We start from the raw sequence: 12,037 nt of genomic DNA, 5'->3' as shown, positions 1-12,037 counted from the left end.
GATTATCTCTGGCAAAATCCGGGCCAGGCGGGTTGCTAAAATTTTGGAGTAAATGTTGGCATCTATATTGAGCAGAGCAGACCGATTGGTCTGTAGGACGTAGGACGCAGGATTCTTCGGGTCACCGCCAGGTTTGGGCAGCAAAACTGTGATGGATTCTTGCATCGACGGGGTTATAGTGCCTGTGTTCCTGAATGAATTAAACAGTTGTACCAGAGGTGGCAGGAGTTGGGGTTTGAAGACTTTATAAAACTTCGACGTATAGCCGTCTGGGCCTGGTGCTCGGGATTTAAGGGATTTTATCGCCTCATCGACTTCCTCAGTGGTGATTGGGGCTTCCAGCGAGTCCCGAGCTACGGTTTTCAGTCGGGGGAGCGCCGCCTTTTGCAGGTATTCCCTCTGTTCTTTGACGTCTCGGGCCGGGGCGGTCATCACTTGGGTCAGGTGGGTCGATGCGATTTGAAGCTTGTCGTGATCCGAGTATTGAGTCTTGCCCTGCTGATCCCGAAGGCCCACAATTGTGTTATTCCTTCTTGTCTTGGCAAGTTTAGCCACCAGTAGCTTGTTTGCTTTGTTGTTTTTGGCATAGTAGAACTGTTTAGCCTTCGTCATTTGATGGGCGGTATGTTCAGCGTAGTGTGCTTCAATTTTCTTTTTTGCTATTCGGAGGGCTCGCTGCGTTTTAGGGGTCCAGCCCTTCTCCTTATGGATCCTCTCCGCCCTCTCGAGTTCCTCTTCAAGGCCCTGACGAATCTGTCGTTTATGCCTATGATAGGCTACCCCTTTGGCAATCAGTTCTCCCCGCACCACTGCCTTCATTGCATCCCAGTTGTTGGCTAAGGAGGTATCTCCGCTAGAGTTTTCTTTAAAGAAGTTGTTGATCGCGGTTGCGATTGCGTCTCTGAGTGGCATCTCATTAAGGATGGGATCATATAGGGTCCATCTACGCCTCTGGGGCTCCGGGGGTCCCTGGACTCGGATTTTCAAGGTTACCGGGGCGTGGTCGGATAGGATTCTGGAGCCTATAGTTACCTCTTCAGTGAAAGCGAAGATCTGCGGAGATATCAGTAGAAGATCTATCCTAGAGAATGTCCGGTGAACATAAGAATAGAAGGAGAAATCTTTTTCAGATGGGTGGAGTATCCTCCATGAGTCCACCACTCCAAGGGTTCTAAATAATCGCAAAAGGGCTAAAGCCGTGGTGAAGTCCCCGGTGGAGGGTGGATGCGATTTGTCTTTTACGGGGTCTGGGACCCCATTAAAGTCCCCACCGATCACTATTTGGCCCTCCAAAAAGGGAGAGAGGGTTGTGGTTAGCAAGTCATAGAAGGGTGCTTGGCCAGAATTTGGTGCGTACACGGAGACCAAGGAGAACAGCTGTCCCGATAGCAGGCATTTCACTGCTATGTAGCGTCCCTCCGGGCAGCTTATGGAGTCCAGAATCTGGGGATTCAGTCCCCTCCGGAACAAGATTGCTGTACCGCCCCGCTTGGAGCTTCCAGATGCGAAGAGTTGCTTTGGAAAGTCGCGAGAGTGTAGGCGACTGAAGTCTGCCGGGAGAAGGTGAGTTTCCTGTAGCATAGCCACATCGGCAGAGTCATTCTGAAGTTTTTGTAGAATTGATTTGCGTTTAGGCGTTGAGTTCAATCCCCTGACGTTCAGAGAGACAAACTTCCAGAACTGCTGGTCCGGGGCGGGTCCCGGGGTCGCTGATGAAACTTGTGGAGGGGGGGGGGGCTACTGGAGAATCAGCCATTATGTCGTGGGAGATGTGACCATCTGTTATCCTGCTTTTGGGGTTTTTTCACGGACCGCCAATGGGCAGTCCGAGGTTTAACTGGGGGAGGGGGGCCCGTAATGGGGTCAGGCCCTCCCCTGGCCAACGGGGCCGTGAAACAGCGAATAGCCAACATGGCTAAAGGTATAAATAGTCTGAGTGAAATGCTCCATGGACTCATAGGTGGAACGTACCTTGGAGCTGGGCATGGGCCGTGGGGGGAAGCCCGCTGCATCGGGGGTGGAGATCATTCATGTTTTCAGAGGTGGCGGTCGGCTCCACAGCGCCGGGTTCATTAAGCCGGGTCTCAGGGCGCCGAAGAGTCCCTCGTGGGGTAGTTCCGGGTCATTTCCTCCTCCTAAATCTCGGAACCTTCGACCATGTGTTTTGTATGGGCCTGGGGGAGGCTATCGTGTCCGGGTCAGCCGCCGCTTGAGTGGCCTGTTGGGACGAGGTGTTAGCGGAGTCCGGATGCAGTATACTTTCAGCGTCGCCCAGATGTTTGATCCTACGCATGGTACCTTTATAGGGGAATTGCAAGGCTGTAGGAAAGAGCCATCTGTAGCGAATTTTTTGGGCTTGGAGGAAGGTGGTCAGTGGGCGAAGGGCTCGCCTTTTCTGAAGGGTCAACGGAGAAAGGTCTTGATAGATCTGAAGGGGGTCCCCTGGAAGGTGATTTCGTTGTTGGAGCGACTTATTGCCGAAATGGCTTCCTTTGTCGTATAGAAATGCACCCTGGTGATAACATCAGGCGGGCCGTCTGACTCCACTCCACGACGGGGATTTAGCCTTTGAGTGCGATCCAGTAGCAATAGTGAATCCTCCAAGTCGGGGAGAAGAGATTGAAAGAAAAGGCCTACATATTCGGCTAGCCCTTGGTCTGGGACTGATGTGGGAACCCCCCGAATGCGGAGGTTGTTGCGCCGGGCTCTGTTCTCCATGTCCTCCTGCTTGTATTCCAGGATTTCGACCTTGTCCTGCAGAAGCCCGACGGAACGCTGGATCTCAGTCAGGGAGGATGCGTGGTCCTGGGCGCGATCCTCAATCTCACCCACTCTCTGTTCCACCTCCGAAACCCTCTTATCAGTATTTTCCAGCTTGGCAGTAAGCTCAGACATACATGATCGAAATTCAGTTTTAATGTCAGCCATGAATTCCCGAATATCCTCCTTGGTTGCTAGAGGTCCCTTGTTGTCCAGGGATTCTCGTGAGATGGGGGGGGGGGATTGTCCAGTTTCTTCGCTTTGTCGGCTGACATTAGCATTGTTGCTATGTCTGATGACTTGGTGGATTTCGATTGCTTAGACATCGTGTGGTCTGACAGGAGAGGGTTAACGGCTGAAGGTGGCTCAGTCGCAATGGTGGCGATAGTTGGAGGTCTCTCGAAGAGTTGGGATAAGGGTCCCGATGTCTTGGTTGGGGTTTTAGTTAGCGAAGGAGACTTCAGTGCGAGGTTGCTGTGTCGTCCCGGTCTCCCTGGTACCAAGACGGCCAAGGGGGAAGGTGAATGTGGGCCGGGGCGCCCCAGGAAATAGCGGGAAGATGAGAGGGAACGATTTTAATACCGGAGCACACCAGTCCAGGGTGGTCTTTTGGGGTGGATGGTGAGGACCCAGATCGCCACGGGTGTTAGCGAGACTGTTGGCGGTGGTGGTAGCCGTAGACGAACTAAATCAAGGTAGATTGCTCAGTAAAGAGGGCGACAGAGCATGGCGCCGCTGACCGGAGCCACGAGCCAGTGGGTACACTCCCGCAGAGGTGTCGGGGGCAGTAGGGTGTTGCAGCCTCCTCACCGTTGAAGACAGGGGTGTTCTGCGGCGCACCCCTGAGAACTCTCCGGCTTCGGCACCCTCTTCTGGAGTGGAGGCGGAGGGATACAGGAGAGGACGAGAGCAGGGAGGCTGCGGCTGCGTGTCGCGTGTTGGGGTGGCTGCAGGGTTCTATCCCCCTGGGGATGTCCGGGGAGGTGGGCCAGAACCGAGGAGGCCCGGGGCCCGGGGCACCTACCGCGTCCTCCGCCGTCCGTGCCCCTCCGAGAGTGCTGCCCAAAGCGCCGCTGGGAGTATCAGCTGGAGCATAGACGTGTGGCTCGGGTCCCTCCGATCATGTGAGGCGAGAGACACCTGGGTCTAGATCGATTCCAGGGTTCATAGGGGGAGCTTCGACGGCGAGGCCGCGTCTCGGTCGTTGTCGCTGGGTCCCGTCCGCCATCTTGGATTATGCGGCGGAGGGGCCGCGGGATAAGAAGAGCCCGATTATCTTCATCTTGGCGATTCTGGGTTCCAGCAGCACGCCGGCCGGGCTCCACACCCTCTCACACCCTCTCATCTAGTTGGGTTCGAAAAACGCAGCATAGGAGCCATAGAAAGCTGCGATGCAACGGGCATTCCACGGAGGCCATCACGGGAGTGACTGCATAGCCAGCGCTCCAGGCCACGTGCCTTCAAATGTTATTCTATGAAGTCGATTAACATGAATACTTGCCAGCCACCCTTCTCTCCCAACAGCCAAGCAGTGGCGAGTTGCAGAGCGTCAATGCAGTCACTGTGAGTGTGGTGAACTTCACAACCTACGGTTGCTTCTTAACAGTGCGTTTCGGTCTTTAACGCGCCTCTATGTGAATATTTTCAGTGTATTCCAGTATTTGAGACTTCCTCTGCACACAGATTTGGTGACCTTCGCCTAATGCCTTTGAGCAGAGCTCTCAAGTTTCCCGTGGCCACACGTGAGAAGTCTACCCAGTCTTGTGTTTACTTAGAATTCTGGGATTTATAGTTCTCCTAAATGGCAAAGAAAAACTACAAGTACCAGAATTCAAAGGGGAAAAACAGGACTGGCTGGCCTTTTCATGCATGGCCACGGGAAACTTGAGGCTCTGGGATGTCGAATGACAAATTCGGGAAGAAACACTGCTGCACACCAATGTTCGATAAGGATTGTACAAAGTTGAAGTAAGCAGAGCCCGTCGGCGAACCTTCCAAAATCATGGCAAAGATACAGAGGGATTCTTGACGGTTTATTGCAAAAAGCCCTTTCCCGGAAAAGATTTAGAACCAGCGGGTCATGCAAGGTGAAGTGCCCCCTTCCAGAAAGGGAGCTACACTGACCGTCCAGCACATCCTGGGGGCTGCAGGGTGCAAAACCCGACCACCGCCCTGAGGGACTCTGCCTCTGACCGGAACCTCTTTTTACCCGTCTGTGAAACGCAGAGCAGCCGGGCACGAGAGATACAATGCCAGTTCTTATAAATAGACTGCGAGGTGGCAGGGGCGAGGAGGGGGTGGGTGATTGGGGGATTAACGGCTCACGCTAGATTACCGCAGCCGGGGAGGGACAAAGGCGTCGGATTCAGCCCGAGCGGCTCTCTGCGGCGCCGGCTGCTGGCAGGTGCCCTTTCCCGAGCCCTGTCCATGGTGCTGAAATTTCAGCTTGCAATGCACAGAGTGGGCAGACTGCATTTACTTATACGGCGGCATTTTGACCTAACACAATCCGGCGCATTGTCAAAACTAGGGAAGTGTGAACAGCTGAGCTAGTGCGGCCTCGGTCAAGAGCACGTGACACGCAGGTTGCATGAGAGATCTCTGCAATAGATGAAATAACTCGCTGAGCTATTTCACAAACAGTGGAACCTCTGATCTGCAGCCGGTTGCATACCCGTCTCTGCTGTTGGTATATCAACCCATTGAGCCAGTGAACGCTTGAGAGCCGTCGGAGGGGAGGGGGCATGATGCAGTCAGGGAGGAGCTTGGGGGCGGGGGGGCGCAGGATGCACCGTAGCTGTAGCAGAATTAGCGGTGGCAGCGCCAGCGGAGTCCTCCTCGGCATGCCACCCTGCCCCGTGCAAGCAGCCACCCCGCGCCCTTCGGCCGGACGTCCAGGAGAGTGACAGGCGCGCCCGCCCTGCCCGGATGTGGTGGTCCGTCAGCTGCCGCCCGCGCTGCTGCACAATGAACCTCTAATTATAGACCATGTTCAGAGCGCAGGTCTCCCTGGGCTCCCGTGCCCTGCCTCGCTGCCACTGCGGGGAGACTGCAGATGGCGAGAGAGCGAGCCGGCTCGCCTCCTCGACGCTCGCATCTCCGGGTCCTCGGGCCCTCGGCTGCCTGGTGGGACAGGATGGCAGAGGCCAGCACCAGCAGAGGAGACCGGCGGCATCCCGTCTCTAGGAGCGGCCTGACCCCTGGATGGGGGCTTGCGGGAGGCTACGGAGAGGGCAGGGGGGTCTGCTGATCTTCACGAGACATGCTGGCTCTTCAATCCCCAGCTTCTTCCTACAAACTGGATCTTGAAATCCAATCTCTTTCAGGCACGGGCGCACCATCCCAGTCTCTGTAAAGCATGGCTCGTGCAGTTCGAGATTCATAAGACACAGGCGATCGAGTCCAATTTCTTTAGGACGTGGATTTCGATTCTGATAACTTAACAACATTGATCTCTGATCCCACTTTCTTTAAGAGATTGGTTTTCAATTCTAATCTTTTAAAGAGGTGTTTACGATCTGGAACTCTATAAGACTATGATTGAGGTTTCTGTCCAACCTGGTTCTTCTATCACGATATCATTAAGACATCGATCTTGGATTCCGAACAATCTGTGACACGGGTCTTCATGTACGATTTCTCGAAGACATGGGTCTTGGATTCCAATCTCCATAAGACATGGATCCTGAATTCCAACCGCTCTTTGACGTGGGTATTCAATCCTGATATCTCTAAGACATGTGTCACGTATCCGAGCGATGAGCGGTCCCAGAACTGACATTAGGGCCCTCCCTCAGTTGATCGTTTGCCGCTGCTGCAAGGGCAGCAGTATTTATTTGGCGGGATGTGCTCTTTTATTTATTTCCACCCCTAGGATGTGGACAACTTCAGGGGGGCTTTGATGCCATTGATCACCCAGGTTGCGTGGGCTCCTTCCCCCCCTGGCCCGCCCCCCACCCCCACACCATGGGCTGCATCCAGAGCATCACCTGCAAGGCGCGGATCCGGCGAGAGAACATTGTGGTGTATGATGTTTCGGCCACCATCGACCCCTGCCCCACAGTCATCGAGGAGACCTCGCCCATTGTCTTGAGGTATAAGACCCCATATTTTAAGGCCTCTGCCAGGGTGGTCATGCCCGCCGTGCCCAGGAACGAGACGTGGGTTATTGGTTGGATCCAAGCCTGCAACCAGATGGAGTTCTTCAACACCTACAGCGACCTGGGCATGTAAGCAGCGCAGCGTTGACCCATTGCAATCTTTTGCCACCACTGCTTCTCCCCCACGCACTTTCAGGTCTCCGTCCTTGTGTAATTGCGACACTACTTGGCTGGGCTCCATGTTCCATTTATAATGCACGACCCTTCCCCGCTTCCCACCTCCTTCTCCTCGTGCATGCAATCTGCCCACTCGATTCGCTCAGCGCACGCGCCCACACCCTAAGGACAACAAGAAATATTGCTGGTGCCAGCAGATGTAATGAAGCCATATTTCATTTGACAAGGCGGCTCGTGACTGCTAAAGAGTGGAGGCAGAGCTGTCCCGGGCAAGCGGGGGGCACCCAGGGCACGTATTGGAGGGCATGATTGGCCATGATTTCACGCTCTTAGGAGACGTAGAAGCGCTTTCTAGAAATGACTGATTGCACTGCCAAGTATACACGTGTTCAGGGAGTAGTGAGGTCACGTCATCCTACATGCGTTCGGGGAGTAGTGAGGTCACGTCATCCCCGGCGGTCTCACCTCTGAAATCTAGGAGGAAGTATTTTGGGATTTGTTGTGGGTTTTGGTGCTTTGGCATGGGCTGGTGGGGGTCCTTCAAGAAGCATTTTGATATTATTTTGCGGTATCCTCCATTCTTTGCGAATCAGAGCGGTCTGTTCCATGTGCACAAAGTAATAACAAAAAGGACAAGCATTGGCAAAGCCAACAGTTTTGGGTCCTGCGTAGGCGTGGGATGGGCATTTACCAGGCACTGCCATAATGGTAACTCCTGGCCGTAAGGTGACAAATCCTGGGAAATGGCGAGAGTACTTGTGCATATGACAGCAGTGTCCTGCAAATACCAATCTCATACCTATACGGCAGCCAACACGGTTGGCTTTGCCAGTGTTTCTTTTTAATTGGACTTCCGTGCTGGGCCACGGGCACTGCTTATAAATCAAGACCCTGAAGGCACACTTGGTTAAGACACCAGTAACACTTTTATAACTGCATTCAAGCCATTAACTCTCAAAAGACTGCTTTGAAATAACACTGGCAAAATCACATGTGGTGTTTCTGCTTGATAAAGCTATCTCAAAGAGATTCTAGGAGGTGTGGAAGGGCTTTTAGTGGGTGGCAATGGCCATAGGGATTAGTATGGCCATGGGCAGTTAACGGGTGGGTATATAACCAACCACCAACTGCATGCTGTGCATCCCTCCTCAGATCCCATCACCCTCCTAGCTGTAGTCCATTGCAGTAGTTTTGGCTTATAGATGGCGCCTTAACAGTCAAAGCTGACACTAACAAGACTGGCAGCGCCTGTATATCTGATCTAATCTCCATTTTAAAATGAGGGCCCGATTCATGGAATGTTTTGAAGGGTTCAAAGTGACTTTGCACGGCCGACAAAAACCCTGATTCATGGAAACGTGCAGTGTATTTTTGCAGTGCAAAGTCCGTGCAGAGTCATTTTGCAGTACAAAATTACTTTGCGTGGACTTTGCACTGCAAAAATACACTGCACAGTTCCATGAATCAGGGTTTGTGTCAGCAGTGAAAAGTCACTTTACAGTAGTGCAAAGTCACTTTGAACCGTGCAAATGATGCCATGAATCGGGCACATAGTCTCCGGCTTTGCCCTGGCTTTCCTCAAATTATTGATGCTCTTTGTGCGCTGCAAGGATTTTTAAAATGTGCTTTCTCTGTAGCGCACCGCGGGAGACTGGGCATTTTCATGTTCATTGCGAATGGCAGAGGCATTCCTTCTGCCCCTTTCCAATGCGATGGGCAAGTTCTAGCTGGGAGTCCCTCCTTAAGCCACCCGAGGAGACACACACGTGGGCCATCTCCTGCCAGCTGGGCTCCTGCCTCGCATACCAGCTCGAGTGGAAACCTGATAATGTTAGTTGAGGGATTGGTGGCAGCCACCCTCTCAAATGTCGACAGGGCGTGCCCATCATTTTCCTATCACCCCCTTAATGCGCCCAGCCACCCTCCCAGTATTTAATCCTTTTTACTTCCAGGCACCCAGGGAGTGGAGATGCGTGGGACTGCGCGCTGCAGTGTGAGGAAGGCAGTGCATGGGCTGAAGGCGCTTATACCAATATCCCGTTTTCTTTATAGGGCATCAAAGCTTGTCTTTTCAGCCACTTTCTCAAAGTGTTCACAATTTTAGCAGTTAATGAAAGTGAAACTTAGAGCACTGCGGTGATTTGCCCAGGATCTCACAATTTTGTTTAAAAGTGAGGAGGCTGGGATTTAAAGCCAGGCTGTCTGTCTGTTCATTCGACAATTCATCCGATGCACCAGGGCAGCCCGCGCACTTACCATCGGATCCATGTTCAGGTCACCCTCTTTCCTCATGAATATGAGTGGCTTCCTAGGGGCAGGGGTGTCCGTGGTTTCTGGAAACTCCTGATCCCCGCCCGCCTCCATTACACAAGGGGCATGACGTGTGCCTCATATGAGGACGCACTGTCATTGACATGTGCAAAGACACCTTCTTCAGGAGAAAGCCTACAAGAGCGACAGGTCAAAATATGGTCTAGAAAATGAAGAGGGTCCAAATAAAGAGTGCAGGCTCTTGAGTGTGAGTAAATCCAGAGTTTCATGGATTGCCTTGGAGAGTGTTGCATGGATGAGGTCTGGTATTCGAGGAAGTTGGGTGGTGCATGGGGAGGGTTTCACTACCCGGCTCCTAACTGAACTTTTTTTGGGGTGGGGGTTCATGGGGAGGGATTCACTACCCGATACCCTAACTGAACTTTTTTGGGGTTGGGGTTGTGTAAAAGGCAAAGTATATTTACTCCATTGGAATTAGTAGGGGGGGGGAGTTCCGATTGTTGCTTCAAGTCTGGACTTTCTTTATTTTGAGGTCCAAATGCTGCTACGCTGTATTTTGCTTAGAGGTCTGACATGGGACCCACCCAAGCGCCGCTCATGCAGGACGTCATGTGGTAGGAAGGGCCGCACTAGTTTTCTCCAGACATGCTTTAAAGTGCGGGCCCCGGGGGGAGGGGGGTGGGCTTTTAGCCCGACCAATGTTGTGATACTTGAGGACCAAAGACAGAAGTCTGCGTGGACTCATTGGCGTGCTCGGACTGGTCTATAGGGCAGTAGGCCCATGGCCAGACAAAAAACACAAAATGCTTGTCTGGGCCAGTTTTCGGGGTCAAAGTGGCCCACTTTTGTGTCCATTGTGGGCCATTTTGATGAGTTACTTCACTATGCAGCTAGTAGTTTTGACCAGTGCTGCTGAATACATATTCTTTAAAATGCACAATTTGCATCATATTTTATCAAAAAACTCCCCCTTGGATACTATTGAAACAGTGTCACAAAAGGAATGAATAGCCATTTGCAACTGTGGGCCACTTTTTCATTGATCCCGAGACAATGGTATGGCCCAGTCCGACCCTGCCTGAAGCTCCACACAAGCTGTCTCTGAAGCCGCCTTACCCATTGTTCCAGGGATCAAAAGAAATCCGCACTGGGAGGGGTGCATGCAGTGCTTAATTTGTGGGGGTGTCTGCCATGGCTCAGCCCTGGCACTTATTTCTGAGCTCCGGCACTTATTGTCTCAGACTCAGATTGATTATGAAGTAATGATAGCCAGAGCCTCCATCCACCCCAATGAGCAAGTGCAAGCTGTAGTTTACCCCAATTGTGTCGACACCGCGGGGAGCCGCTCTGGGTGGTGGCAGCAATGGTGGGGAACAGCCTGCCCGCAGTGTCACATGTGTGCCAGAAAATATTTGGGCCCAGTGCACCGAGGAGGGACTATTGGCCCTGTCAGAAAGGCCACAGGGCCCATGGACTGGTTTCTGGAGCTAATGCAGTGCTTAATTTGTGGGGGTGTTTGCCAGGGCTCAATCCTGGTGCTTATGTCTGAGCCCCGGCACTTATTGTCTCAGACTCATATTAATGATGAGGCGATGATAGCGAGAGCCTCCATCAAGCCCAATGAGCAGGTGCGAGATGTAGTTTAACCTCAAATTTGGCCACACTGTGGGGGGGCCTGCATGGGGGGTGGCAGCAATGGTGGGGAACTGGCCGCCTTCAGCGTCGCACGCGTGCCAGAAATGATTTGGGTCGCCATGTCTTGTCTTTCATAGGAACGCGCTTTCTGGCGCACTAATCACACCCTTTTTTAATATGTTCCCATGTTACAAAATCCATTGTCTTATCTTAAAATGAGCCACATTGTATGCCGTTTTTTGCCCTGCCCACCCCCTGCCCTCCCCCTTCGCTCGCCTCTGCCATTCAAGCGGGAATTTACAAACTGATGCGTTCCTCTGAGCCCCTCCAATGTTTTTTCTGAACATGGTTGCCATGGCTACAACAACACGAGTTTACCCGTAGTGAGTGACAGAGCCCCCCCTGCTCTCCTAGAACAGCTCAGGGAGTCAAGCGCCTGCTGAGGAGATTTGCGTGTAACCTCGCCTGATTCACAGAGCATTTTCCAATGAGATTGCGCCATTATAAAACGCCTCTGTGAATCGGAGTCAAGTCTCACCCGAACCGACTCGCCTCCCCCCAACATTAAAACAAGGCAGCTGGATTGGGAAACGATAATGATCAGCTCGTTTCAGCTCAGGGAAAAGCGTGCTATGTATAGCGCTGTAATTGTACCAGAGAGTGGTGGGAGCAGCTTTCTGAAGTAAGTTTCCATTTTTAACCTCAGTGAAATGGGATGTGTGACATTGCATAGCTCAATATTTATTCTGTATTTCTGGGAATATGTCGCTATGTTTAGTTTCTACTGAGATGTAATAGGTGCGGGGGGAGGGGGTTCTCTAGGCAGGACACTAACAGTTGTCGACGTAGTTGGTTGCAATTTGTGGGCAAAGTCTTCCACGATCGTCCTGTGGCATCATACAAAAACACTTTAAAGAAACAAGGCCGCATTCCGAGGTCCCTTAGCGGGTCCCACTAAGGGCGGCTGCTTTTACCAGCCGCCCTTAGCGGGAGCCGCTAAAGGACCAGGGAGCTAATAACGGGCCCACTATGGGTATTTTGAATGGGGACTTACCGGGTCCTCCAACGTTGGAATGACCCGGTAAGTCCCCATT

The 12,037-nt window shown here is 52.5% G+C and overlaps 1 protein-coding gene across 1 annotated transcript in view; it reads left to right on the top strand.

Annotated features, from left to right (window-relative positions):
• The first annotated feature begins 5,531 nt into the window (after nucleotides 1–5,531).
• Nucleotides 5,532–12,037, top strand: part of FAM78B (family with sequence similarity 78 member B) — a 386,685-nt gene continuing 380,179 nt past the window's right edge. The window contains exon 1 of the mRNA XM_069641079.1: nucleotides 5,532–6,989. Coding sequence (XP_069497180.1) covers nucleotides 6,727–6,989 — 263 coding nt within the window. The 5' untranslated portion in view covers nucleotides 5,532–6,726. The remainder of the gene's footprint in view (nucleotides 6,990–12,037) is intronic.

Source organism: Ambystoma mexicanum, chromosome 1q, assembly GCF_040938575.1.
Source record: "Ambystoma mexicanum isolate Mex_15411 chromosome 1q, UKY_AmexF1_1, whole genome shotgun sequence".
In the NCBI taxonomy this organism is placed as follows: Eukaryota; Metazoa; Chordata; class Amphibia; order Caudata; family Ambystomatidae; genus Ambystoma; species Ambystoma mexicanum.
This window is presented reverse-complemented; position numbering and strand designations above follow the sequence as displayed.